The 26,152-nt window shown below is 46.0% G+C and overlaps 1 protein-coding gene across 1 annotated transcript in view; it reads left to right on the forward strand.

Annotated features, from left to right (window-relative positions):
* LOC116991865 (LIM homeobox transcription factor 1-alpha-like) overlaps nt 1-26,152 on the forward strand; it is a 56,203-nt gene that overhangs the window by 305 nt on the left and 29,746 nt on the right. The window contains exon 2 of the mRNA XM_033050840.1: nt 7,716-7,902. Coding sequence (XP_032906731.1) covers nt 7,716-7,902 — 187 coding nt within the window. The remainder of the gene's footprint in view (nt 1-7,715; nt 7,903-26,152) is intronic.

Below are 26,152 nucleotides of genomic sequence, written 5' to 3' on the forward strand. Positions count from 1 at the left end.
GGAGGCCATTCGGCCCTTCGAGCCAGCACCGCCATTCATTGTGATCATGGCTGATCGTCCCCAATCAATAGCCCGTGCCTGCCTTCTCCCCGTATCCCTTGACTCCACTAGCCCCTAGAGCTCTATCTAACTCTCTCTTAAATCCATCCAGTGATTTGGCCTGCACTGCTCTCTGTGGCAGGGAATTCCACAAATTCACAACTCTCTGGGTGAAAACGTTTTTTCCCACCTCAGTCTTAAATGGCCTCCCCTTTATTCTAAGACTGTGACCCTTGGTTCTGGACCCGAAATGTCACCCATTCCTTCTCTCCAGAGATGCTGCCTGTACCGCTGAGTTACTCCAGCGTTTTGTGTCTATCTCCAGTTTAAACCAGCATCTGCAGTTCCTTCCAACATATTTAATCTAATTGTAATATTGATAAAATACTGACAATTTCCTAGTCTTTGTTTCTAGAGGGACACATTACCATTAGATGACCACTTTATAACATAAATATTTAATAAAAGCTAAGCGGTGGTGGAGGCCGGTTCTCTGGATACTTTCACGAGAGAGCTAGATAGGGCTCTTAAAAATAGCGGAGTCAGGGGATATGGGGAGAAGGCAGGAACGGGGTACCGAATGGCCTACTCCTGTACCTATTGTCTATTGTCTGATATAAATGTGATGAAATATTATAATTATTTCGATATTAGCATCGGAATTAGTGTGAGGAAGAGTTTCGGCCCGAAACGTTGCCTATTTCCATCGCTCCATAGATGCTGCCTCACCCGCTGAGTTTCTCCAACACTTTTGTCTACCTTCTGAATTAGTGATCCGGTTTCCTCCCACACTCCAAAGACGTGAGGGGGTTGCATGTTAGACAATAGACAATATATGCAGGAGTAGGCCATTCGGCCCTTCGAGCCAGCACTGCCATTCAATGTGATCATGACTGATCATCCCCAATCAGTACCCCGTTCCTGCCTTCTCCCCATATCCCCCGATTCCACTATTTTTAAGAGCCCTATCTAGCTCTCTCTTGAAAGCATCCAGAGAACCGGCCTCCACCGCCCTGAGGCAGATAATTCCACAGACTCGCCACTCTCTGTGAGAAAAAGTGTTTCCTCGTCTCCGTTCTAAATGGCTTACTCCTTATTCTTAAACTGTGTGTGGCCCCTGGTTCTGGGCTCCCCCAACATCGGGAACATGTTTCCTGCCTCTAGCGTGTCCAAGCCCTTAACAATCTTATATGTTTCAATGAGATGCCCTCTCATCCTTCTAAACTCCAGAGTGTACAAGCCCAGCTGCTCCATTCTCTCAGCATATGACAGTCCCGCCATCCCGGGAATTAACCTTGTAAATTGCAAATAATTCCTAATGTGTGTGGGATAGTGCTGGTGTACAGGGTGGGCCGAAGGGCCTGTTTCCACGCTGTATCTCCAAACGAAAGTACTAAAGGTGGTTCAATATAGAAACGAACACTACTAGGGTTGTTTATATCTCATCTAATGCGCCTTTTTAAGTTGTTATTCTTTAGTTTCCCTCCTAATCCCTTCCTCCGTACTCCCAGTCCGTCCCCCCCCCCCCCCCCCCCCCCCCCCCCCTCTCTCTCTCTCTCTTCCCCTCCCACCCCACTCCTCTCCCAAGCCGGTTGCCGGCAGCAGCGCCGTTCCTTCCCGTCCGGCGAGCACATTCTTCGGCCACGGTTTCCCGGGTCGGTCGCTGCCTGAGCCACCAAACCGCTGGAGATAGTTTGTTCGGCGCTGAGGAAATACTCGAGGCATTTGCTGGCAATCTCAGCCAAACCAGTGAAACGGAGACACCGAGTTAGTTTTACCATCGGATAGCCAATGTTTAACTCCCGGGACAACTCCAACCAGGATAACTGGACATTGGATTTAAGAAGGAACTGCAGATGCTGGAACATCGAAGGTAGACAGAGAAAAGTGCTGGAGAAACTCAGCGGGTGCGGCAGCATCTATGGAGCGAATGAAATAGGCAACGTTTCGGGCCGAAACCCTTCTTTAGACTTTGGACATTGGAAACGGGAAGACGGGATGGGGAGTGAAACTGGTTTCCCTGAGCGTGTGGGAGATGGAGAGGGGGTGATGTGGCTTCCAGTCAGAGGGCGAGGAGGAGAGAGGTTTGTTGGTGATTTTTTTTTACACAGAGAGTGGCGAATCTGTGGAACTCTCTGCCACAGAAGGTAGTTGAGGCCACAGTTCATTGGCTATATTTAAGAGGGAGTTAGATGTGGCCCTTGTGGCTAAAGGGATCAGGGGGTATGGAGAGAAGGCAGGGATGGGATACTGAGTTGGATGATCAGCCATGATCATATTGAATGGCGGTGCAGGCTCGAAGGGCCGAATGGCCTACTCCTGCACCCATTTTCTATGTTTCTATGTTTCTATGTTTCTATGCACTTTAAGGGGTTGTCAGGACTCGGCAACTGTTCGGGTCCGGGTGTTGTCTGACCCACTGAGTTACTCCAGCTTTTTATGTCCATCTTAAGAAAACACATCAGTCACCCTCCTCTCAATCGCGCAGCGGTGGAGTTGCTCCCTCACAGCGCCAGAGACCCGGGTTCGATCCTGACCAAGGAGAAAAATAAATTCAGGCTTCAGAATTTACACATATTTCGCTTGGGCAGCTTACAACCCAGCGGTATGGATATTAATTTAGTTTAGAGATACAGCAACGATGCCTGGTTAAATTGAAGGTAGACACAAAATGCTGGAGTAACTCAGCGGGCCAGGCAGCATCTCTGGAGAGAAGAAATGGACATTCCTTCTCTCCACTGATACTGCCTGACCCGCTGAGTTACTCCAGCATTTTGTGTCTACCTTCACAAACCCCTCTTCCATCTGAGGAAGGCTCCAGACCCGAAACATCGCCCATTCCTTTCCTCCACATTTGCTGCCTGACCCAGTTACTCCAGCGCTTTGTGTCTATCTTTGGTATAACCAGCATCTGCAGTTCCTTCCCATCAGCATCCGAGGAGATTTGGGTGGACGGTGTTTTATGTTGAGGTTGGGGCCTTTCTCCAGTCTAAAGGAGGGTCCTGGCCTGAAACATTACCTGTCCTTTCCCTCCACAGATGCTGCCTGAACCGCTGAGTTACTCCAGCACTTTGTGTTTTGCTGAAGTATCCAGCATCTGCAGTTCCTTGTGCAACCAGTTGAAGATGTTCCATCAACATTTTCCTCAGAATACAGCAACAACATAGTTTTTAATGGTCAATGGTGTTGATCAATGGTGTTTTATCATTAATGTCTTATGATTATTAATGTTTAGTGTTTTCTGAGTCACCACTCTCTGTGAGATAAAGTGTTTCCTCGTCTCCCTTCTAAATGGTTTACCCCTTATTCTTAAACTGTGGCCCCTGGTTCTGGACTCCCCCAACATCGGGAACACGTTTCCTGCCTCTAGCGTGTCCAAACCCTTAACAATCTTATATGTTTCAATGAGATACCCTCTCATCCTTCTAAACTACAGAGTGTACAAGCCCAGCCGCTCCATTCTCTCCGCATATGACAGTCCCGCCATCCCGGGAATTAACCTTGTAAATTGCAAATAATTCCTAATGTGTGTGGGATAGTGCTGGTGTACAGGGTGGGCCGAAGGGCCTGTTTCCACGCTGTATCTCCAAACGAAAGTACTAAAGGTGGTTCAATATAGAAACGAACACTACTAGGGTTGTTTATATCTCATCTAATGCGCCTTTTTAAGTTGTTATTCTTTAGTTTCCCCCCTAATCCCTTCCTCCGTGCTCCCAGTCCGTACCCCCCCCCCCCCCCCCTCTCTCTCTTCCCCTCCCACCCCACACCTCTCCCAAGCCGGTTGCCGGCAGCAGCGCCGTTCCTTCCCGTCCGGCGAGCACATTCTTCGGCCACGGTTTCCCGGGTCGGTCGCTGCCTGAGCCACCAAACCGCTGGAGATAGTTTGTCCGGCGCTGAGGAAATACTGGAGGCATTTGCTGGCAATCTCAGCCAAACCAGTGAAACGGAGACACCGAGTTAGTTTTACCATCGGATAGTCAATGTTTAACTCCCGGGACAACTCCAACCAGGATAACTGGACATTGGATTTAAGAAGGAACTGCAGATGCTGGAACATCGAAGGTAGACAGAGAAAAGTGCTGGAGAAACTCAGCGGGTGCGGCAGCATCTATGGAGCGAATGAAATAGGCAACGTTTCGGGCCGAAACCCTTCTTTAGACTTTGGACATTGGAAACGGGAAGACGGGATGGGGAGTGAAACTGGTTTCCCTGAGCGTGTGGGAGATGGAGAGGGGGTGATGTGGCTTCCAGTCAGAGGGCGAGGAGGAGAGAGGTTTGTTGGTGATTTTTTTTACACAGAGAGTGGCGAATCTGTGGAATTCTCTGCCACAGAAGGTAGTTGAGGCCAGTTCATTGGCTATATTTAAGAGGGAGTTAGATGTGGCCCTTGTGGCTAAAGGGATCAGGGGGTATGGAGATAAGGCAGGGATGGGATACTGAGTTGGATGATCAGCCATGATCATATTGAATGGCGGTGCAGGCTCGAAGGGCCGAATGGCCTACTCCTGCACCCATTTTCTATGTTTCTATGTTTCTATGTTTCTATGCACTTTAAGGGGTTGTCAGGACTCGGCAACTGTTCGGTCCGGGTGTTGTCTGACCCACTGAGTTACTCCAGCTTTTTATGTCCAGCTTAAGAAAACACATCAATCACCCTCCTCTCAATCGCGCAGCGGTGGAGTTGCTGCCTCACAGCGCCAGAGACCCGGGTTCGATCCTGACCAAGGAGAAAAATAATAGGTGACGTTCTATTCAGGCTTCATAATTTACACATATTTCGCTTGGGCAGCTTACAACCCAGCGGTATGGATATTAATTTAGTTTAGAGATACAGCAACGATGCCGGGTTAAATTGAAGGTGGACACAATATGCTGGAGTAACTCAGCGGGTCAGGCAGCATCAGTGGAGAGAAGGAATGTCCATTTCTTCTCTCCAGAGATGCTGCCTGACCCGCTGAGTTACTCCAGCATTTTGTGTCTACCTTCACAAACCCCTCTTCCATCTGAGGAAGGCTCCAGACCCGAAACATCACCCATTCTTTTCCTCCACATTTGCTGCCTGACCCAGTTACTCCAGCACTTTGTGTCTATCTTTGGTATAACCAGCATCTGCAGTTCCTTCCCATCAGCATCCGAGGAGATTTGGGTGGACGGTGTTTTATGTTGAGGTTGGGGCCTTTCTCCAGTCTAAAGGAGGGTCCTGGCCTGAAACATCACCTGTCCTTTCCCTCCACAGATGCTGCCTGACCCGCTGAGTTACTCCAGCACTTTGTGTTTTGCTGAAGTATCCAGCATCTGCAGTTCCTTGTGCAACCAGTTGAAGATGTTCCATCAACATGTTCCTCAGGATACAGCAACAACATAGTTTTTAATGGTCAATGGTGTTGATCAATGGTGTTTTATCATTAATGTCTTATGATTATTAATGTTTAGTATTTTCTGAGTCGCAACTCTCTGTGAGATAAAGTGTTTCCTCGTCTCCCTTCTAAATGGTTTACCCCTTATTCTTAAACTGTGGCCCCTGGTTCTGGACTCCCCCAACATCGGGAACATGTTTCCTGCCTCTAGCGTGTCCAAACCCTTAACAATCTTATATGTTTCAATGAGAACACCCTCTCATCCTTCTAAACTCCAGAGTGTACAAGCCCAGCTGCTCCATTCTCTCAGCATATGAATGTCCCGCCATCCCGGGAATTAACCTTGTAATTGGCTTCTGTAAATTGCAAATCATCCCTAGTGTGTGTGGGATAGTGCTAGTGTACAGGGTGGGCTGAAGGGCCTGTTTCCACTGTATTTCCAAACTAAAGTACTGAAGGTGTTTCAATATAGAAACAAACTCTACTAGGGTTGTTTATATCTCGTCTAATGCGCCTTTTTAGTTGTTATTCTTTAGTTTTACCCCTGTGTACTCCCAGTTCGAACCCGCCCCCCTCCCCCCATCTCTCCCTCTCACCCCACCCCATTCGTAACTGTCACTGTATGTCATGTTGTTACTTGTGGGCGGAGCACCAAGGCAAATTCCTTGTATGTGAATACTTGGCCAATAAACTTACTTACTTACTTAAATCCGCTGTGTGTGGTATAAATCAGGGAGCTAAACAGGGCAACGTTTCTTGAATAGGTTGTGGCCCATCCCAGATCAGCTTCTTATCCTGATGACTGATGACTATTTTTTGTTTGTAGTTAGAAGACCTATTGGTGGTATTACACCAAAGATAGACACAAAACACTGGAGTAACTCAGCGGGACAGGCGGCATCGCTGGAGAGAAGGAATGGGTGACGTTTCGGTTCGAGACCCTTCTTCAGACTGTCCAGTCCTTCTCTCCAGAGATGCTACCTGTTACTCCAGCATTTTCCGCCCATCTTCAGTGTAAACCAGCATCTGCAGTTCCTTCCCACACATATTGGTGGTATCGATTGGATGAGAAAGGGGATAGCATCGAACTAGCGTGATTGGGTGATCAATGGTTTGTGTGGACACGGTGGGCTGAAGGGCCTATTTCCACGACGTATCTCTAAACTATAAACTAAACTCATTAATTGGATGTCTTTCTGTTCATTTGACAGGGTTGTGTCAGTAAAAGCGCCAGGCAACATGAAAACAGAAGAGGCACCCACATGTTTGAAGCAAACGGCACCTTCTTTGGAAACTGGTATGTATCTGGTCCACCTCCTCCCATCAGAACTGCCCCCTCCATCAACTCTTTTAAGTTTGGACTTAAAACTTATTTCTACTCACAAGCCTTTCCTGAGGTCCTCTGAGGGAACGCTGTATGTATGTATTTATATATGTAGTGTTAGATCTATGTACCACTGTTTGTAGCACGTTAAGGGCCTGTCCCACTTGCATGCGATTGCATGCGTTTGGCATGACCAAATGGAAGCGGAGTCCACGCGAAGTTCGCTCTAAGTACGCGCTAAGTTTGCATCATACTTATCAATCAGCTGGGCAGGAGGCCGGCCGACTGAATTTGGGCCTCGCACGGCGTCGGGCGGTGACGTCATCACGCAACGCCACGCGCTGGGCGTACGCCGTCAAAAAGCTGCGTACGACCGCAATGCGCCGACAGGCCGTTGCCGCGCGAAGATTTCGGACACTGTCAGATTTTCGGAGCTCCGTGCGATGTCGGGACCAGCCCCACACAACTCCGCGCTTCTAAGTGGGACCGGCCCCGCGTGGCCATACGGTGCCCGTACGCCTCAAGCGACCACGAGGTCACGTAATTTTCGAGCCAAGATTGCGTAAGTGGGACAGGCCCTTTAGCACCTGCACCAATATAAAGCACTTTGGTCAACGAGAGTTGTTTTTAAATGTGCTATAAAAATAAACTTGACTTGACTTGACTTGAAGTGATGCAAGTGTGTGTGTTAATGTTTGGGGATCGCTGGTCGATATGGACTCGGTGGGCCGAAGGGCCTGCTTTCACCCTGTATCTCTAAAACTAAAAAGTGTCCCACTTTAACACAAACCATTTTATACACGTGCCATTTGTGGTCCCCCCCCCATTTAGTTCATGGCAGTTCTCCCAACGCCGGGTCACCCTTTGTTATCCCTCTTCTATTGATGGTGGAGAGAGTGTGAGTTTAAGGTGGTGGGTGAGGGCAGAAGCTAATCTAGAGGCTAATCTAGAGGCAAAGTTATTCTGCAAGCTGACTATGGAACGTTGTTGTCTAGACTGTGAGCAGAAACCGGGGCTGGCGTGTGCGGGCTGCAACGTTGCCATCACAGACCGCTTTCTCCTGCGAGTCAACGAGAGGTCCTGGCACGAAGGATGCTTGAAATGCGCGGCGTGTCTGCAGCCACTCTACGGTACCTGCTACTGCCGCAACAAGCTGCTGTACTGCCGGCGAGACTACGAAAAGTAAGACCATGGATTATTCATTCACTTTCAATATGCAACGCTGTAATCCAGGCTAGGATGATTTAAACTCTGTACTGTCCTTAAGGAAACTCCCTGAATTTGATTACTCATGGATAAACCAGTTATTGAGTAGAAGCAAGGAACTGTAGATGCTGGTTAGTACACAAAAGGATGCAAAGTGCTGGAGTAACTCAGCAGGTCAGGCAACATCACTGGAGAACATGGATAGGAGCCGTTTGGGTCATTTTGGGAAACATCACCTATCTATGTTGAATGAATAAGAATGAATAAGTTTATTGGCCAGGTAGACAAAAATGCTGGAGAAACTCAGCGGGTGAGGCAGCATCTATGGAGCGAAGGAATAGGTGACGTTTCGGGTCAAGACCCTCTTCACACAGAGTCTTCTTCTTCTTCTTCTGCTTCTTCTTGCGTATGGCGTGCACAGCCTAAAAATTGTAGGACAACTTGTTCTATTTGATCTTATTTGATTGTGCGTCGAAACAGGGCAGACCACACGAAGGTTGCAATCTCCCACCCCAGACAGTCTGGAGAAGGGTCTTGACCCGAAACGTCACCTATTCCTTCGCTCCATAGATGCTGCCTCACCCACTGAGCTTCCCCAGCATTTTTGTCTACCTTTGATTTTTCCAGCATCTGCAGTTCCTTCTTAAACAAGTTTATTGGCCAAGTATTCACATACAAGGAATTTGCCTTGGTGCTCTACCCGCAAGTCACAAAATGACATACAGTTCTCCAATCATTGATTGATCGATTGATTGATTGATACTTTATTATCACATGTGACATGTCACGGTAGAATTCTTTGTTTTGCGTACCGTACACAAGGTATGCGAAGAGTCACCACATAAAGGGCACTAACAGAGTCACACAGTGTTCAATGTAGTCCCCATTGTTGCCTGACCTGCTGAGTTACTCCAGCACTTTGAATACTAAACCAATGATTACTCTGAGGCATTAAGGATCTCTGATTACATGAATTCGGAATAAATTGCTGAGATTGTGAACATTCGATGATTGTTCTCAGATTGGAGCAGAATGTTGATAATTCGGGGATGTGAAAATTCAGGGATTAAAATCTGGGATTCTGTTTAGTATGAACTTTGAATAAATTATTTTGTTAGTTAGTTAAGCTTAGTTTATCGTCACGTGTACTGAGGTACAGTGAAAAGCCATCACGGTAATTATTGTTTGATAATTATTGATTATTCTGCAATGATGATGAGTTATTGAGTGTTTAAGAAGGAACTGCTATAAAATCGAAGGTACAGAAAAATGCTGGAGAAACTCAGCGGGTACAGCAGCATCTATGGAGCGAAGGAAATGGGCAACGTTTCAGGCTGAAACCCTTCTTCAGTTATTGAGTATTCCCGGGATGTGGTGGATGGTATTGGGATTGAGTAATTGAGATTTGCTGCTTTTTAATGAGATTTTGAAGAATTTTTCTCTCTCCTGGGATGTGCTGAGTTGAAATTAATCTGGCATTAAGGAAAAGTTGATGATTCTGGCATGAGGAAATTCTGATTCTCCTCAGATGGTGTTGAATTATTAATTATTCAGAAGTATTAATGCATATTTAATTTATCTAGGGTGAGAAATCATTGATTGCTTAATTTAAAAAAAAAAATTTTTAATGATTAATTTTTTGTGGGAAATGTGACCTGAGTGTTTTGAGGTTTTAAAGAGTCCATTTATTAATCAGAGATTGTGTTTTTAGTTTAGTTGAGAGACACATCATGGAAACAGGTCCTTGGCCCACCGAGTCCACACTGACCATTGATCACCCGTTCACACTAGTTCTATGCTATCCCATTTTTTCATCCACTCCTGGCACACTCAGGGGCATTTTACAGAGGGCCAATTAACCTACAAACCCGCACGTCTTTGGATGTGGGAGGAAACCGGAGCCCAGGGAGGCAAACCCAGGCACACACAGGGAGAGCATGCAAACTCCACACGGACAGCACCCGAGGTCAGGATCGAACCATGTCCCTATGCACTGTGAGGCAGCAGCTCTAATAGCTGCACCACTGTGCCAGCCTACTGAACTGTCTTAGAATAAAGAGGAGGCCATTTAAGACTGGGGTGAGAAAAAAAACTTTTTCACCCAGAGAGTTGTGAATTTGTGGAATTCCCTGCCACAGAGGGCAGTGGAGGCCAAATCACTGGATGGGTTTAAGAGAGAGTTAGATAGAGCTCTAGGGGCTCGTGGAATCAAGGGATATGGGGAGAAGGCAGGCACGGGTTATTGATTGGGGACGATCAGCCATGATCACAATGAATGGCGGTGCTGGCATGAAGGGCCGAATGGCCTCCTCCTGCACCTATTGTCTGTTTCTATGTTTCCATGAACTGGTACAGCAAAGTAAGTAAGTAAGTAGGTTTATTGGCCAAGTATTCACATACAAGGAATTTACCTTGGTGCTCCACCCACAAGTAACAACATGACATACAGTGACAGTTACGGGTGACTCAGAAAAAACTAAACATTAATAATAATAAAACATTAATGATAAAAAGTTGTAATTATATGACTTCTCTTCGATTTTAATGGTTTGTGGTTAGTTAATGATAGTGATGAACTCTTATGGTGAGATTTTGTTGATTTGTGTGGGATTTTGAGATTATTACATGGTCTAGGAATGTAACATTAAATTCATCTGGGATTTTGACACATTGTCAATGATTTGGAATTGGTTATTGGACTTTACTGGAAGGTGTATTTTTATAGAAGTGATAATTGGTTCATATTGGGTTGCTAATTGATTTTTCTGGGATTATTACAAATGATCCATTTACTTAATCAGGATCTGCTAATTCAATCATTATTATAATTTTGTCATATCGTTCATTACTCTCGGATTGTTGTGGAATCTTGATTAACGCAAGATTGTGGACATTTATCACTAGCCAAGGATTCTGGTGGCTTACTTCAGCATGTTCCTGCAATCAACAAACCAATCAAATTCATAAATTCATGTTATCAGAAGCTCATAAGATCATAAGTGATAGAAGCCTAATTTGAGGAAGGACATTCTTGCTATTGAGGGAGTGCAGCGTAGGTTTACAAGGTTAATTCCCGGGATGGCGGGACTGTCATATGCTGAGAGAATGGAGCGGATGGGCTTGTACACCCTGGAGTTTAGAAGGATGAGAGGATATCTCATTGAAACATATAAGATTGTTAAGGGCCTGGACGCGCTAGAGGCAGGAAACATGTTCCCGATGTTGGGGGAGTCCAGAACCAGGGGCCACAGTTTAAGAATAAGGGGTAAGCCATTTAGAACGGAGACGAGGAAACACTTTTCCTCACAGAGAGTGGTGAGTCTGTGGAATTCTCTGCCTCAGAGTGCGGTGGAGACAGGTTCTCTGGATGCTTTCAAGAGAGAGCTAGATAGGGCTCTTAAAAATAGCGGATTTAGGGGATATGGGGAGAAGGCAGGAACGGGGTACTGATTGGGGATGATCAGCCATGATCACATTGAATGGTGATGCTGGCTCGAAGGGCCAAATGGCCTACTCTTGCACCTATTGTCTATTGTCTATTGAGCAGAATTAGGCCATTTGGCCCCTCAAGTCTACTCTGCCATTCAATCATGGCTGGTCTTTCTTTCCCTTTCAACCCCATTCTCCTGCCTTCTCCTCATCACCCCTAACACCCGTACTAATCAAAAATCTATCAAAAATATCCATTGACTTGGCCTCCGCAGCCTTCTGTGGCAATGAATTCCACAGATTCACCACCCTCTGGCTCAATAAATTCCTCCTCATCACCTTCCTAAAGGTACGTCCTTTTATTCTGAGGCTATGGCCCACTGAGACTCTCCCACTAGTGGAAACATCCTCTTCACATCCACTCTATCCAGGCCTTTCACTATTCGGCAAGTTTAATCACTGCAGAACCAGCTTGATCCGGGAATATAATGAAGTGCCAATTACTCTGGGGTTGAAATGCAGAATATAGAATCATGATGAATTAGTGTGTTTTTTAACTTTGATGATTATTCTGATATGATCGGCTGACTGACATTCTGACTTTTGTTCTATTGTTGCAAGATCGTGAAGATGTTTTGATTATTTAAGGATTACATTTCGTATTCATCTCCAACCTAGCTTCTGCTGTGCTGATGTTATTTTACTAGTTTGAAGATTACCCTAATATTTGTATTTTTGTTCATTTTATTAAAGAATGGATCATTTCTCTGGAATGGCAATTAACTTGTTCCATACGTTGAGACTGTGACATATTGATATATCCTGGACTTTCGAATTGCTTGTGTGAAAATGTTGTTATTTAGTGTTCTACTTGGAACTGCAAGTTTTCTGTTGTTACTTTTGGGATCGTGGTGATTCTGTCGATCATTCCAGGATTGATAAAGAAATTACCGACCCGCTGAATTACTCCAGTATTTTGTGTCTATCTCTGCTATTGGTAATATTGGATTGGCGGTATAGAGTCACACAGCACAGAAACTGGCACTTCGGCCCAACTAACCCTTACCGACCAAGACGTACCATCTACACTGGTCCCACCTGCCACATATTTGGCCCTTATCCCTCTAAATCTAAGTATTGTAATGCCCCTGTCCCACTTAGGAAACCTGAAAGTAAACCTCTGGAGACTTTGCGCCCCACCCAAGGTTTCCGTGCGGTTCCCGGAGGTTGCAGGTGGTTTCCGGAGGTTGCAGGTAGTGGAAGCAGGTAGGGAGACTGACAAAAACCTCCGGGAACCGCACGGAAACCTTGGGTGGGGCGCAAAGTCTCCAGAGGTTTCCGTTCAGGTTTCCTAAGTGGGACAGGGGCATTATTGTTCATGACTCAATTACTTCCTCTGGCAGCTCATTCCACATATACACCACTCTCTGTATGAATTTGCCGCTCAATTTTCCCCCTCACCTTAAACCCGATGAACTCTGGTTCTTGATTCCCCTATTTTAAGAACTTTCACTCTTTTGAAGAATAAATAAAGTACGAGTTCATTCCAAGAGCTCTCCCGAGTTTAAAAAAAATCAAACTCGTGGTAAGCACGGAGAATGAACGTAGCGGGTACGTCGGAGTTCGGGGACGTCTCTTAGCGGCTCGTAAAGCTAAAGGCAGGTACTCGGGAAGACTCGCTAACGGCAGGTAAGCACGGGAAGACTCGTGAAGATTTTTCAACATGTTGAAAAATGTCCACGAGAGCCCCGAGTACCGACGAGCGGCCATTACCGTAAATCTCCGAGTTTGAATCAGGGCAAACTCGGGAGAGCTCTAGGAATGAACTCGTACCATGGGCCAGGGTCATAACATTGTCACCAAAACTGAACACAATACTCCAAATGTGGCCTCACCAATATCTAGAACAACAGCAACATAGCATCCCAACTCCCATACTCAATATCCTGACTGATTGCAATGAATTGATTACGTGGGATTTTGTGAACATTTTCTGAATATTTGATGCTTGCTAATTACGCTGGCATCACAAAGAACAATTGTTTACCCGAAAATCTGATTTTATTGGTACTGCTGAAAATTATTCATGCTTTGTTATTGATTGTGATGTACAGGAATTTAAATATTGATCAAAATGCTTCATTTATGTTGGTTTGCAGGTTAATCAAACATGTTAATAGGTTAAAGTTTCTTCCAACATTGTGAGGGTTTTGCGATTATGAGTTGGCCCATTCTGAAATGTTATTGTATATTATTCTGTGATAATGATGATTTGCTGATTATCCAATGATTTTTCTGCGTTGATTATTCAGGGATGATCTGCACTGATTATTTAGGAATTGTGCAATACTGGATATTCAGAGTTTGGATTGCACTGATTATTCAGAGATGATCTGGATTGATTTTTCAGGGATGATCCAGTGATTTTTCTGCATTTCACTGATTATTCAGCTATTGTTCAATACATTATTCAGGGATTGGTCGGCACCAATTATTCCAAAATTTGAACACATTATTATTCTATAATTCAGTTGCTGCCTCACAGCACCAGAGATCCAGGTTCGATCCTGCCTATGGGTGCTGTCAGTACCGAGTTTGTACGTTCTCCCCGTGACCTGCGTTGGTTTCCTCCGGGTGCTCCGGTTTCCTCCCACAATCCAAAGACGTACAGGTTTGTAGGTTAAATGGCTTCGGTAAGAATTGTAAATTGTCCCTAGTGTGTAGGATAGTGTTATGCCCCTGTCCCACTTAGGAAACCTGAACGAAAACCTCTGGAGACTTTGCGCCCCACCCAAGGTTTCTGTGCTGTTCCCGGAGGTTGCAGGTGGTTGCCGGAGGTTGCAGGTAGTGGAAGCAGGTAGGGAGACTGACAAAACCCTCCGGGAACCTCCGGGAACCGCACGGAAACCTTGGGTGGGGCGCAAAGTCTCCAGAGGTTTCCGTTCAGGTTTCCTAAGTGGGACAGGGGCATTAGCGTACAGGGTTATTGCTGGTCGGCACGGACTCTGTGGGCCGAAGGGCCTGTTTCCACACTGTGTCTCTAAACTAAACTAAATTTCACACTTCTATTTGAAACTCCATCTGCTGATTTCTTGATCATTCACCCTCCGAATTCTGGTGCCTTTGCATGTCTGATGTCTATCACACAGTTTGCTTTCTCATTTGTTTCTACACCATTAGTAAAGTTGGACACTTGGCACTTGGCCTGCTCACCACATGTGGATAGTAAATGGTTGCAATCCTAGCTCAGACCCTCTCCAGACCCTGGTTACAGATCCAGATGTGGCCATTCTCAGCTGCACATTGTTGGGTTCAGGTGAAACTTGTGAAGTGCCCGTGTGAAGCAAGGCATTGTTGCCGTGTGTGGCGTGTGATGGGGAAGGGAGTATATTTTTAGTAGTTAACCTTGGATCATACATGTAAGTCAGCCAAGCAGGGAGGGGCAATACATCACTTCAGACACTTTCATTGTGGGGAGAAGGACTAGCCCACGTGTGTCATTCCTGGCACGGAGTCAGTTGATCACTCACCTCTGCACTGATCCAGCCCTGGCTGTTCCGACCCCTGTGGCCCAGCACGACGAGATCCAGTCTCCGATTTGTAGCTGCCTGCATAGTTCCAGTTACCACGGGCAATGGAGGTGGTACAAGTGTGTAATAAGGTGATGCAGATGCTGGTTTAAACCGAAGAGAAGGTAGCGTGGTTTCAGCAATCCCGGCAACCCCGCTACTCCCACTCACTACCCACAAAATGCTGGAGTAACTCAGAGGCAGCATTTCTGGAGAGTAGGAATGGGTCGAGACCCTTCTTCAGGCTGAACTAGGATTCATTCTAGGCCAGCTCTGTGGGCTGTAAAAAGGCCTCCTAGTGTTTGATTGAATTGGTTGACCGAAAAATACAGTGAAGTCTGGCTTCACTGTACAACCAAGAATAGTTTGGTGACTACTGGAGAGACAGTTGACGGCACGGAAAGATGGCACCCGAGGCTGGCTGGGGTAGCACCCCAGTCTGTGTCTTTCCTGAGAAAGTCACCCAATAAAGCTACGGAAAGGCCTAATGAACCACCTCGGCCTAAAAATCCATCAGGCGAGAATGAAATGCTCGGAGAAGGAGAAAGAGGTCTTGAACCTGGTGAGACGCAGGAGGAGCCCGGCCAGGACTCACCCCACAGAGCCCAGTCCCTCCACGCACTAGAGTCTCCCAACCTCTGCAGAGTGGTTACTAAGATGGCTGATCCGTGGGCTGTTGCTGCTGGGACACAAGTCGGGGCCTGATCAACCCCGGCTGGGTCGCCTGGGCGAGGGTGTCTGATGTTGTGAGACCCGGAACTCCCGATGACCCCCAGGTCACATCACCGAGGATGCGTCCCAGCGCATCTAGAAGATGAATAATTTTCCCAGCAGGCAAACTTGCCCTTCTGCCCACTGCTGGCCGGCACGGACATGGTGGACTGAAGGGCCCGTTTCCGTGCTGTATCTCTAAACTAGACTGAAGTAAAGTAATGTAAAGTAAAGTAAATTAAACTAAACTAAACTAAACTGAGACATCACCAATTGCATTATCAGCTGCCATAAAGCTGCACAACAACAGGGTAACAGAGTGCGGGACCGCACGTCCCAAGAACTTTGAAGTGCAGTTTGGGGAGTGAGAGGGGGAGCGGAGGATGGCTGAGGCTGTCGGGAGTTGTCTGAATCATTGGCTCTGCGTCCTGTAGCCTCCTCCACACCTCTCCCCCTCCATCTGCGCCCATTCCCCCCCCCCAGCGTTGACATCTCCTGAACTCCCCTTGGAACTGAACTGCTAGAAATGTTCTGGTTTGTATCCCAGTGAAGCGGGGGGAGCTGGCTGGCTGGGGAGAAGATTTCGAGTTTCGTTTAAGTTTAGAGATACAGCGTCGAAACAGGCCCTTCGGCCCACCGAGTCCGCACTGACCAGCGATCCCCGCACACTAACACTATCCTTCACACACTGACTACAATTTACATATACACCAAGGCAATTAGCCTGAAAGGCTGTACGTCTTTGGCGTGTGGGGGGGGAATCTCAGAGAAAACCCACGCAGGTCACGGGGAGAACATACAAACCCCGTACAGACGGCACCCACAGTCGGGATCGAACCCGGGTCTCTGGCGCTGCAAGTGCTGTAAGGCAGCCACCAAAGATCCTATAGCGAGCAAGATAGTCCACTCGACGAAAAATACGTAGTACAGTCATGGGCAGATTCATGGGTAATCTTCGGCCCCATTTCCGTAACCGGCTTCCGTCTCCGCACCAAAGATCCCACAGATACTAGTGCGGAGACGGAAGCCGGTTACGGAAACATCCTCGTAAAAATAAAAGTTCTTTGGGAAAAATCTTCTCCTCATTTTCAGAATTATAATTTATTAACACAAATTGTTCCCCCGCAACGTTGATCAGGGGCGGAAAACCTGGGGGGGCCAGAGGGGGACACGTCCCCCCCCATGTTTTGAGAGGTGGGGGACAACCCCCCCCAAGTTTTTGTGATCCCGATTTTAAAATCTCCGCTTTTAGCGCTGGATTGAGCCTCCGAAGCCTCCCGCGTGTGTTTTAGTGTGCGCATGCGCGCGTGGCCACCAAAAAATTGTGTCCCCCGTCCCCTCCATGTTTTGATAGCGAGTTCCGCTCTTGACGTTGATTACACTGCGGGTCGGGTCGGGTTACTGGAATGGATGAAAAAAAGGCCCACGTTCCGCTCCGTTGCGTACTACACGTCAGCACATTGCATTTAGCAGGAGTGGTCTATCTTGCTCCGCTATAGGATCTTTGGCAGCGACTATACCATTGCGCCACCGTGCCGTCCCAAGTTTGGGGGACAAATTTATCTTGTTTTAACCTGGACAAAATTTAAAAACAAACATTTTTTGCTCATTTAATTTTTTTTCTTTTTTCCCTGTTCTTGAAAGTGAGCAATGCTAAATACCTGCTCACCATGCGAGACTTTTCTATCAGCTCGGAGTCTCTGTTTGTATGTTTTGGAACTGCTCGAATTAGGCAGTTTGCGCACAGACATAGTTGCATTGCACTCCCCTGCCTTCACTGGAGCAGAACTCCATGATACTGTGTCGTAGGAGCAGCCCACACAATGGCCTGTTCCCAGGCTGCCGACACTCAAGCATTTCAAAGGGCAAGGCATCACGTGAAGGAACTATTGAAAGACACCAATAAATCTGTAGGTTGTGGAGAGGAACTTGGCCTTGGCTCAGTTCGATCGGGCGAAGGTTGGGTGAACGAACGCAAGGGAGGCCAAACTCAGACCCCTGAACCCACGACCATCATAAAGTCATAGAGTGATACAGCGTGGAAAAAGGCCCTTCAGCCCAACATGCCCCATCTACACTATGCCCCACCTATGTCCACAGGTTGTCGATTCCCCTGCTCTGGGCGAGAGACACTGTGTGTTTATTCGATCTATTCCTCTCATCATTTTGTACACTCTCCAATGTTTACCAACTTCTACAGATGCGCCACCTCTGACACCATGTTGTGTTTTGGCTGGTGTAAATAACTGAAGCCTTACACCATGATAAAGGTCCAAATACATTATTAACAACATAGCAAATATGATTTCATACTTGCACGTCACTCAAATTCTAATGGAACCAGGCAGGGAGGGTTTCTGTAGAGCTAGTGGGCGTAACTACAAAAGCATGACTCATAACATGAATGATACTGATCTACAAAAATGTCACCCATTCCTTCTCTCCAGAGACGCTGCCTGTCCCACTGAGTTACTCCAACATTTTGTGTCTATCTCCTATTTAATCTCTCCTCGCCTCTCGTTACTCCCTTGGGGTGGAAGAATGCAACCTCCCAAGCCTTTCTTGACATCCTCTGAGCGAGGACTATATGTATGTAGTGATGTTTGTATTAAATCTATGAACCACTGTTGTCTAACGTTAGTAACTCCACCAATGGAAAGCACTATGGCCAATGAGAGTTGTTTTTTAAATGTGCTATAGAAATAAAAGTGACTTGACTTGACCTTCACGTGGTCCGCCCTGTTTCGACGAATGCAATCAGCCCGGCGTGTGCAATCAAATAAGATTAAATAGAACAAGTTGTCCTGCAACTTTAGGCTGTGCATGCCACATGCAAGAAGAAGAAGAAGTTATTCCCTTGATAAATGCTGATAGCAGTTATTTACTCCATAACACAACTCCATATCCTCTGTTTGTGTACTGCACTGATCTCTGCCGGTTCCGTCTTATATTGAGTCTAATCATAATCATAACAATCATAATCAAAAACATACTTTATTAGCCAAGTATGTTTTGCAACATACGAGGAATTTCATTTGCAATACAGTCATACCAATAAAAAGCAACAGAACACACAAAATACATTTCACTATAAACATCCACCACAGTGACTCCTCCACATTCCTCACTGTGATGGAAGGCGAAAAAAAAGTTTGATCTCTTCCCTTCTTTGTTCTCCCGCGGTCGTGGGTCTCGAGCCTTCCGTTGGCGGGATGATCTTGACTCCCGTAGCTGGCAGTGGGCCCTCCGCGTCGGGGCGATCAAGCTCCTGCATCGGGGGGGGGCGGTGTCAGCTCCCCCGCGCTGGGCGATCTGACCCCGGGTTGGAGCTGGTCAAAACCTCTTGCATCATTTGGAGCTTCTGACATCAGTCTCTACCCGAGACTGCGAGCTCCTCGATGGTAAAGTCCGCAGGCCGCGGTTGGAGTGTCGATCCCAGGCAAGGGATCGGCTCCGATGGTAAGTCCACGGCTCAAAGTCAGTCTCGAGCAAGGCCTCCAGCTCCACGATGTTAGGCCGCAGAGCGACCGGAGATACGATCCGGAAAACAATCGCATCTCCGGCAAGGTAAGAGATTGAAAAAAAGTTTCCCCCCTCCCTACCCCACCCCCCACAGAGAACATCAACACAAACTTTTAAAACACACTCAAAATAACAAAGGCGATAAGACAGACAGACTGTTGGCGAGGCTGCCATTGTTCGGCGCCCCCTGGTGGTATATGTAGTGCTCTTGATTAGCCCCAGTCTCCTTCCTGATCCGTGACATGGCTCTCTGACATGATACAGCTCTATAGGTCTTTGGTTAGGCTGCGCTTGGAGTATTACGTGCAGTTCCGGTCACTCCCATTGCAGGGAAGATGTGGAAGCTTTGTAGAGGGTGCAGAGGAGGATTACCGGAATGCTGCCCGGATTAGAAGTTGTCCACTGCAGGATGGACTTGGATCATTTTCTCTGGAACGTCGGAGATTGAGGGAAGTATATAACATTATGAGATGCGTAGATTGGGTGGACAGTCAGAACCTTTTTCCCAGGGTTGACATGTCCAACAGTAGAGGACATAGCAATAAGTTGAGAGGGGGAAAGTTTGATGGAGATGTGTGGGGAAATTCTTTACACAGGTGGGTGCCTGGAACGTACTGCCAGGGGTGGTGGTGGAGGCAGATGCCATAGTGGCCTTTAAAAAGCTTTTAGATAGGCACTGGGAAATGCAGGGAATGGAGGGATATGGATTATGTTCAGGCAGATGAGACCAGTTCAGCTAAGCATCATGTACAGCACAAACATTGTGGGCCGAAGGGCCCGTTCCTGTGCTGTACTGTTCTATGTTCTATGTTCTGGCTCCGTATGGTCTTCCAGAGGGAGAAGCTGGTTTGAATCGCTAACCGTGTTATAAATCTGAGCTGAATGCTTGCTTGAGAACGTTCCAGTAAGGTCTCAGGGGCTGATAGGTTTATGAAAAGTTCCTCCATTGTCATAGATTATAATGTGACCTAAACCTCTTGTATTGCCGTCGGGCCACATAACTCAGTCCTGGCTCACTATTATACCCCACTACTCTTATTAATTGTTCCTTGACATTGATTGGGCTCTTTGCCCATTGCAATCAATGTTTAATCCATTCGGTGTTTGGGAATGATGAAGTCTGTCGGAGCTTGATAGAGCTGTCTCACAGACCACTGGAGCTGAAGGTTCTGTGTGTTTTAAGATTACTGAATGAGTTATATCCACAGGGCACATCCCAGATTCCATGAGGCTAGCGTTGACCATTTTAAATGATCGCAAGCCGTAACTAAGGAGTGTATTTTACATCTACATTCACAGTCATTAACAAGTCAAGACACTAAATGCTGGAGTATACATACAGGTGTACAAGATCATGAGAGGAATAGTTTTGTTTAGAAATACAGCGCGGAAACAGGCCCTTCGGCCTACCGACTCCACACCGACCAGCGACACCCACACATTAACACAGGCAACCACACACTGGGGACAATTTACACTTATACCAAGTATACTAACCCAAGCCAATTAACCTACAAACCTGTACGTCTTTGGAGTGTGGGAGGAAACCGAAGATCTCGGAGAAAAAGCACACAGTCATGGGGAGAATGTACAAACTCTGTACAGACAGCACCCATAGTCAGGATCGAACCCGGGTCTCTGGCGCTGCGAGCGCTGTAAAGAGGCAACTCTACCGTTGCGCCACCGTGCCTAGATAATGTAAATGCATAGATTCCTTGAGGACATGTTGTAGGTTTAAAGTGAGGAGGCAAAGATTTAATAGGAATCTGAGGGGTAACTTTTTCACACAGAGGGTGGTGGGTGTATGGAACAAGCTGCCGGAGGAGGTAGTTGAGGTTGGGACTATCCCAACATTCAAGAAACAGTTAGACAAGTACATGGATAGGACAGGTCTGGAGAGATATGGACCAAATGCGGGCAGGTGGGACTAGTGTGGCTGGGACATGTTGGCCGGTGTGGGCAAGTTGGTCCGAAAGGGCCTGTTTCCACACTGTATCACTCCATGACTCTATACGTCAAGATTGCATGGAATCCTGTGTGTAACCGTGACATTAGATCAATCCTCTACCTGAAGAAGGATCTCGACCCGAAACATCACCTAGTCCATTTCTCCAGAGATGCTGCCTGTCCCGCTGAGTTACTCCAGTGTTTTGTGTCTTTCTCCGGTTTAAACCAGCATCTGCAGTTCCTTCAAGTCAAGTCAAGTCAAGTCAAGTTTATTTGTCACATACACATACGAGATATGCAGTAAAATGAAAGTGGCAATGCTCGCGGACTTTTGTGCAAAAGACAAACAACCAAACAACCAAACAAACTATAAACACAATCATAACACACATATTCTTTTACATAATAAATAATGGAAGGAAAAACGTTCAGTAGAGTTAGTCCCTGGTGAGATAGGCGTTTACAGTCCGAATGGCCTCTGGGAAGAAACTCCTTCTCAACCTCTCCGTTCTCACCGCATGGCAACGGAGGCGTTTGCCTGACCGTAGCAGCTGGAACAGTCCGTTGCAGGGGTGGAATTCCCACACAATCCTCTGTCTAATGTCAGTGTCCATGCAAAGGCCAATATACAGCCCTGCCAGCATTAATTACAGTGTCTCCCAAGTGAATTGAATGATTTACCTTCAGTTTTTCTATAGTAAAACGATGAATGGAGATTGTGGCCTGTTTCTTATCTGGATGTTGAAACTACAGCTGCAGTTTCTGAGCAGGTTCGAACATTCTAACATAGTGGTTCAAATTCTATCACAACTGAAAGTCAAAGGGCCAAAGCCATCTTCATCAGTCAGAGTACGGTTGTCAGATCCTTGGATTGTGTTGGTATCCTCGTTGTCTCTGCTGGTTTCATAACTGTATGGAAACGCAGCCAATTTAATAACGGCTCAAGCATTTACCAGCTGCACGAGTTCATATCTGAGTCAAAGGCTCAGTGAAGTCGCTGATTCCCAAGATTTCACTCAGTGGCTAGGATTCACATCTTGCAATAGACAATAGACAATAGACAATAGGTGCAGGACAATAGGCCCTTCGAGCCAGCACCGCCATTCAATGTGACCATGGCTGATCATCCCCAATCAGTACCCCGTTCCTGCCTTCTCCACATATCCCCTGACTCTGCTATTTTCAAGAGCCCTATCTAGCTCTCTCTTGAAAGCATCCAGGGAACCTGCCTCCACCGCCCTCTGAGGCAGAGAATTTCACATTAATATTTCAACCTGTTCTATTTATTTCACAGACTCACAACTCTCTGTGAGAAAAAGTGTTTCCTCGTCTCCGTTCTAAATGGATTACCCCTTATTCTTAAACTGTGTGGACCCTGGTTCTGGACTCCCCCAACATCGGGAACATGTTTCCTGCCTCTAGCGTGTCCAAGCCCTTAACAATCTTCATACTTGCTCTTGAAACGTACTAAATGATGGACCAAGCTCAGAGGTTGCATGGCCTAACTCCGCAGCGCTTCCTTATGTTCTAGTCACTTGTGCGTTTTCTTACTATTTCCCACACTGGCCTTTATTTCCTGGGCCTCCTCCATTGCCAGAGTGATGCTGCACGCAAACTGGAGGAACAGCTTGTGTGGCTTACAACCCAATGCTTCTGAACATTGAATTCTCCAATCTTAGCTTTAGTTTACCGAGGTACAGTGAAAAGCTTTTGTTGAGTGCTATCCAGTCAGCGGAAAGACAGTACATGATTACAATCAAGCCATTCACAGTGTATAGATACAGGTAACTACAGAGCAATTTTGGAATGTGGGAGGGAGCCGAAGCATCCGGAGAAAACCCACACGGTCACGGGGAGAACGTGCAAACTCTGTACAGACAGCACCCGTAGTTAGGATTGAATTCTGGCGCTGTGAGAACTCTACCGCTGCGCCACCGTGCCGTCCTGTACTATAATTGACCTATTACTGATTATCTATAACCTATAATATATAATATAATATAATCTATTATCTATAATTTAATTATAAATGCTATCCAATCTTTCTTGTCATTCCATGTTATCAATACACCCATCACAGTTATTTATAACTTACTGTAACCACATGTGTTCTCTGAAAATTGGCAACACTATTATTTTATGTAACATCTAACCTCTATTCTTTATCTATATTATTTTTTATCTATTAAGACACTGTTACTATCAATTATATCAATTATCACTAGATTATTTACATAGACTATACACTTTATATGATAAGTGAGTTAAATTTAGCTCTTTGGGAACTTGGGATGAGAGCGGTCCTTATAGAAACATAAAATTCTTAAGGGATTTGACAGGCTAGATGCAGGAAAAATGTTCCCAATGTTGGGGGAGTCCAAAACCAGGGGTCACAGTTTAAGAATAAGGGGTCGGCCATTGAGGACCGAGATGAGGAAAAACGTTTTCACCCAGAGAGTTGTGAATCTGTGGAATTCTCTGCCGCAGAAGGCAGTGGAGGCCAATACACTGGATGTATTCAAGAGAGTTGGATATAGCTCTTAGGGCTAATGGAATCAAGGGGTATGGGGAGAAAGCAGGAATGGGGTAGTGATTCCGGATGATCATCCATGATCATATTGAATGGCAGAGCTGGCTCGAAGGGCCGAATGGCGTATTCCTGCACCTATTGTCACCTTGTTTCTAAACCAATCCAATGTACTATTGTTCATATTATTAATACCATCTGTTAATCTATTGACACATTTTCTTTGTTATTCATATAATTTTAAACATTATATTTTGTATTTTATTTTCAACTATTTCTCATCATTAAATTAATAACATTCTGTCAAATTTTATTATATATATGATGTAAAACCTGCCCTCGCTCCCTTATTTATTTTAATATCATGTAAAAATATCATGTAAAACATGTCTCACTACTCACTACAGCAAGTCACTGTACATATTTACAACCAGTTGCTACTCTATTATTTATGATCAGTTCCCACTATATTATTTTGAATGTCAATAATCAGCAGTGTACAATATTTACATTATATATATATATATCCAATATATATCGTATACAATCAAACACATTTTTCATATTCTTTTTAACTGGTTACTATCCATTATTTATATCCAGGTTGTGTCTATCAACTTGCAATATTTGCCTAGAATGATAGATGTTAGTAAACAGGCCCTTCGGCCCAACTAGCCTACACCAGCCAACATGTCCCAACAACACTAGTCCCACCTGCCCACTTTTAGACAATAGACAATAGGTGCAGGAGTAGGCCATTCAGCCCTTCGAGCCAGCACCGCCATTCAATGTGACCATGGCTGATCATCCCCAATCAGTACCCCGTTCCTGCCTTCTCCCCATATCCCCTGACCGCTATCTTTAAGAGCCCTATCTAGCTCTCTCTTGAAAGCATCCAGAGAACCTGCCTCCACCGCCCTCTGAGGCAGAGAATTCCGCAGACTCACCACTCTCTGTGAGAAAAAGTGTTTCCTCGTCTCCGTTCTAAATGGCTTACTCCTTATTCTTAAACTGTGGCCCCTGGTTCTGGACTCCCCCAACATTGGGAACATGTTTCCTGCCTCTAGCGTGCTCAAGCCCTTAACAATCTTATATGTTTCAATGAGATTGCCTCTCATCCTTCTAAACTCCAGAGTATACAAGCCCAGCTGCTCCATTTTTTGGCTCATATTCCTCTAAACCTGTCCTGTCTATGTACCTGTCTAACTGTTTCTTAAACCTTGGGATAGTCCAAGCCTCAACTACCTCCTCTGGCAGCTTGTTCCATGGCAAGTCTCTCCTCTCAGACATTAAGCCTGTGCCCTCTAGTATTAGAATTATCTACCCTGGGAAGAAGACCATATGCATTCACTTTATCCATTCCCCTCATGATCTTGTACACCTCAATAAGGTTGCCCCCCCCCCCTCCCCTCCCCCCCCTCCCCTCCCCCCTCCAGCCTCCTACGCTCCAAAGAAATAAGTCCAAGTCTATCCAACCTCTCCCTATAACTCAAGCCCGCTGCCCACAAGCCCTGGTGACATCCTGGTGAATGTTTTGCACACCCTGTCCAATTTAATGACGCCCTTCCTATGGCTCGGTGACCAGAACTGTACACAGTACGCCAGGTATGGAGGACAAATCAATGCAGGTAATAGTCACGTAGGCAAGGTTTTTTTTAAATAGACAAAAAATGCTGGAGTAACTCAGCGGGACAGGCAGCATCTCTGGGGAGGAATGGGTGCCGTTTCGGGCCTAGACACTTCTTCAGACTGGCAGTCTGAAAGACAAAAGTCAAAAAACCGTCTGAAGAAGGGTCTCAACCTGAAACGTCACCCATTCCTTCTCTCCAGAGATGCTGTCGGTCCCGCTGTGTTACTCCAGTATTTTGTATCTATCCTCGGTTTAAACCAGCGCCTGCAGTTCCTTCCTGCACAAGGTTTTTTTTTGATAGGCAGCTGGTGGGAACAAAGGGCAGAGATAAAGAGTGCAGTTAAAGGCCGGGATAAAAGAGTACAGCAAAGTAGTGAGTTGACCGAGCGAGCAGGAAAACTTACCCAATGAACGAGACACTGAAACATCAGGAAGAATCAGATTGAGGATTGTGTAGGAAGGAACTGCAGATGTTGGTTTAAACTGAAGATAGACACAAAAATCTGGGTTAACTCAGCGGGACAGGCAGCATCTCTGGAGAGAAGGAATGGGTAGACGTTTCGGGTCAAGACCCTTCTTCAGATTATCAATATTGTCAGAACCTTATAGTTGTTATTCTACTATGAAGGGGTTGGACAGGCTAGATGCAGGAAGATTATTCCCAATGTTGGGGAAGTCCAGAACAAGGGGTCACAGTTTAAGGATAAGGTCTTTTAGGACCGAGATGAGAAAATCATTTTTTACACAGAGAGTGGTGAATCTGTGGAATTCTCTGCCACAGAAGGTAGTTGAGGCCAGTTCATTGGCTATATTTAAGAGGCAGTTAGATGTGGCCCTTGTGGCTAAAGGGATCAGAGGGGTATGGAGAGAAGGCAGGTACAGGATATTGAG

Source organism: Amblyraja radiata, chromosome 35 (genome assembly GCF_010909765.2).
Source record: "Amblyraja radiata isolate CabotCenter1 chromosome 35, sAmbRad1.1.pri, whole genome shotgun sequence".
Lineage (NCBI taxonomy): Eukaryota > Metazoa > Chordata > Chondrichthyes > Rajiformes > Rajidae > Amblyraja > Amblyraja radiata.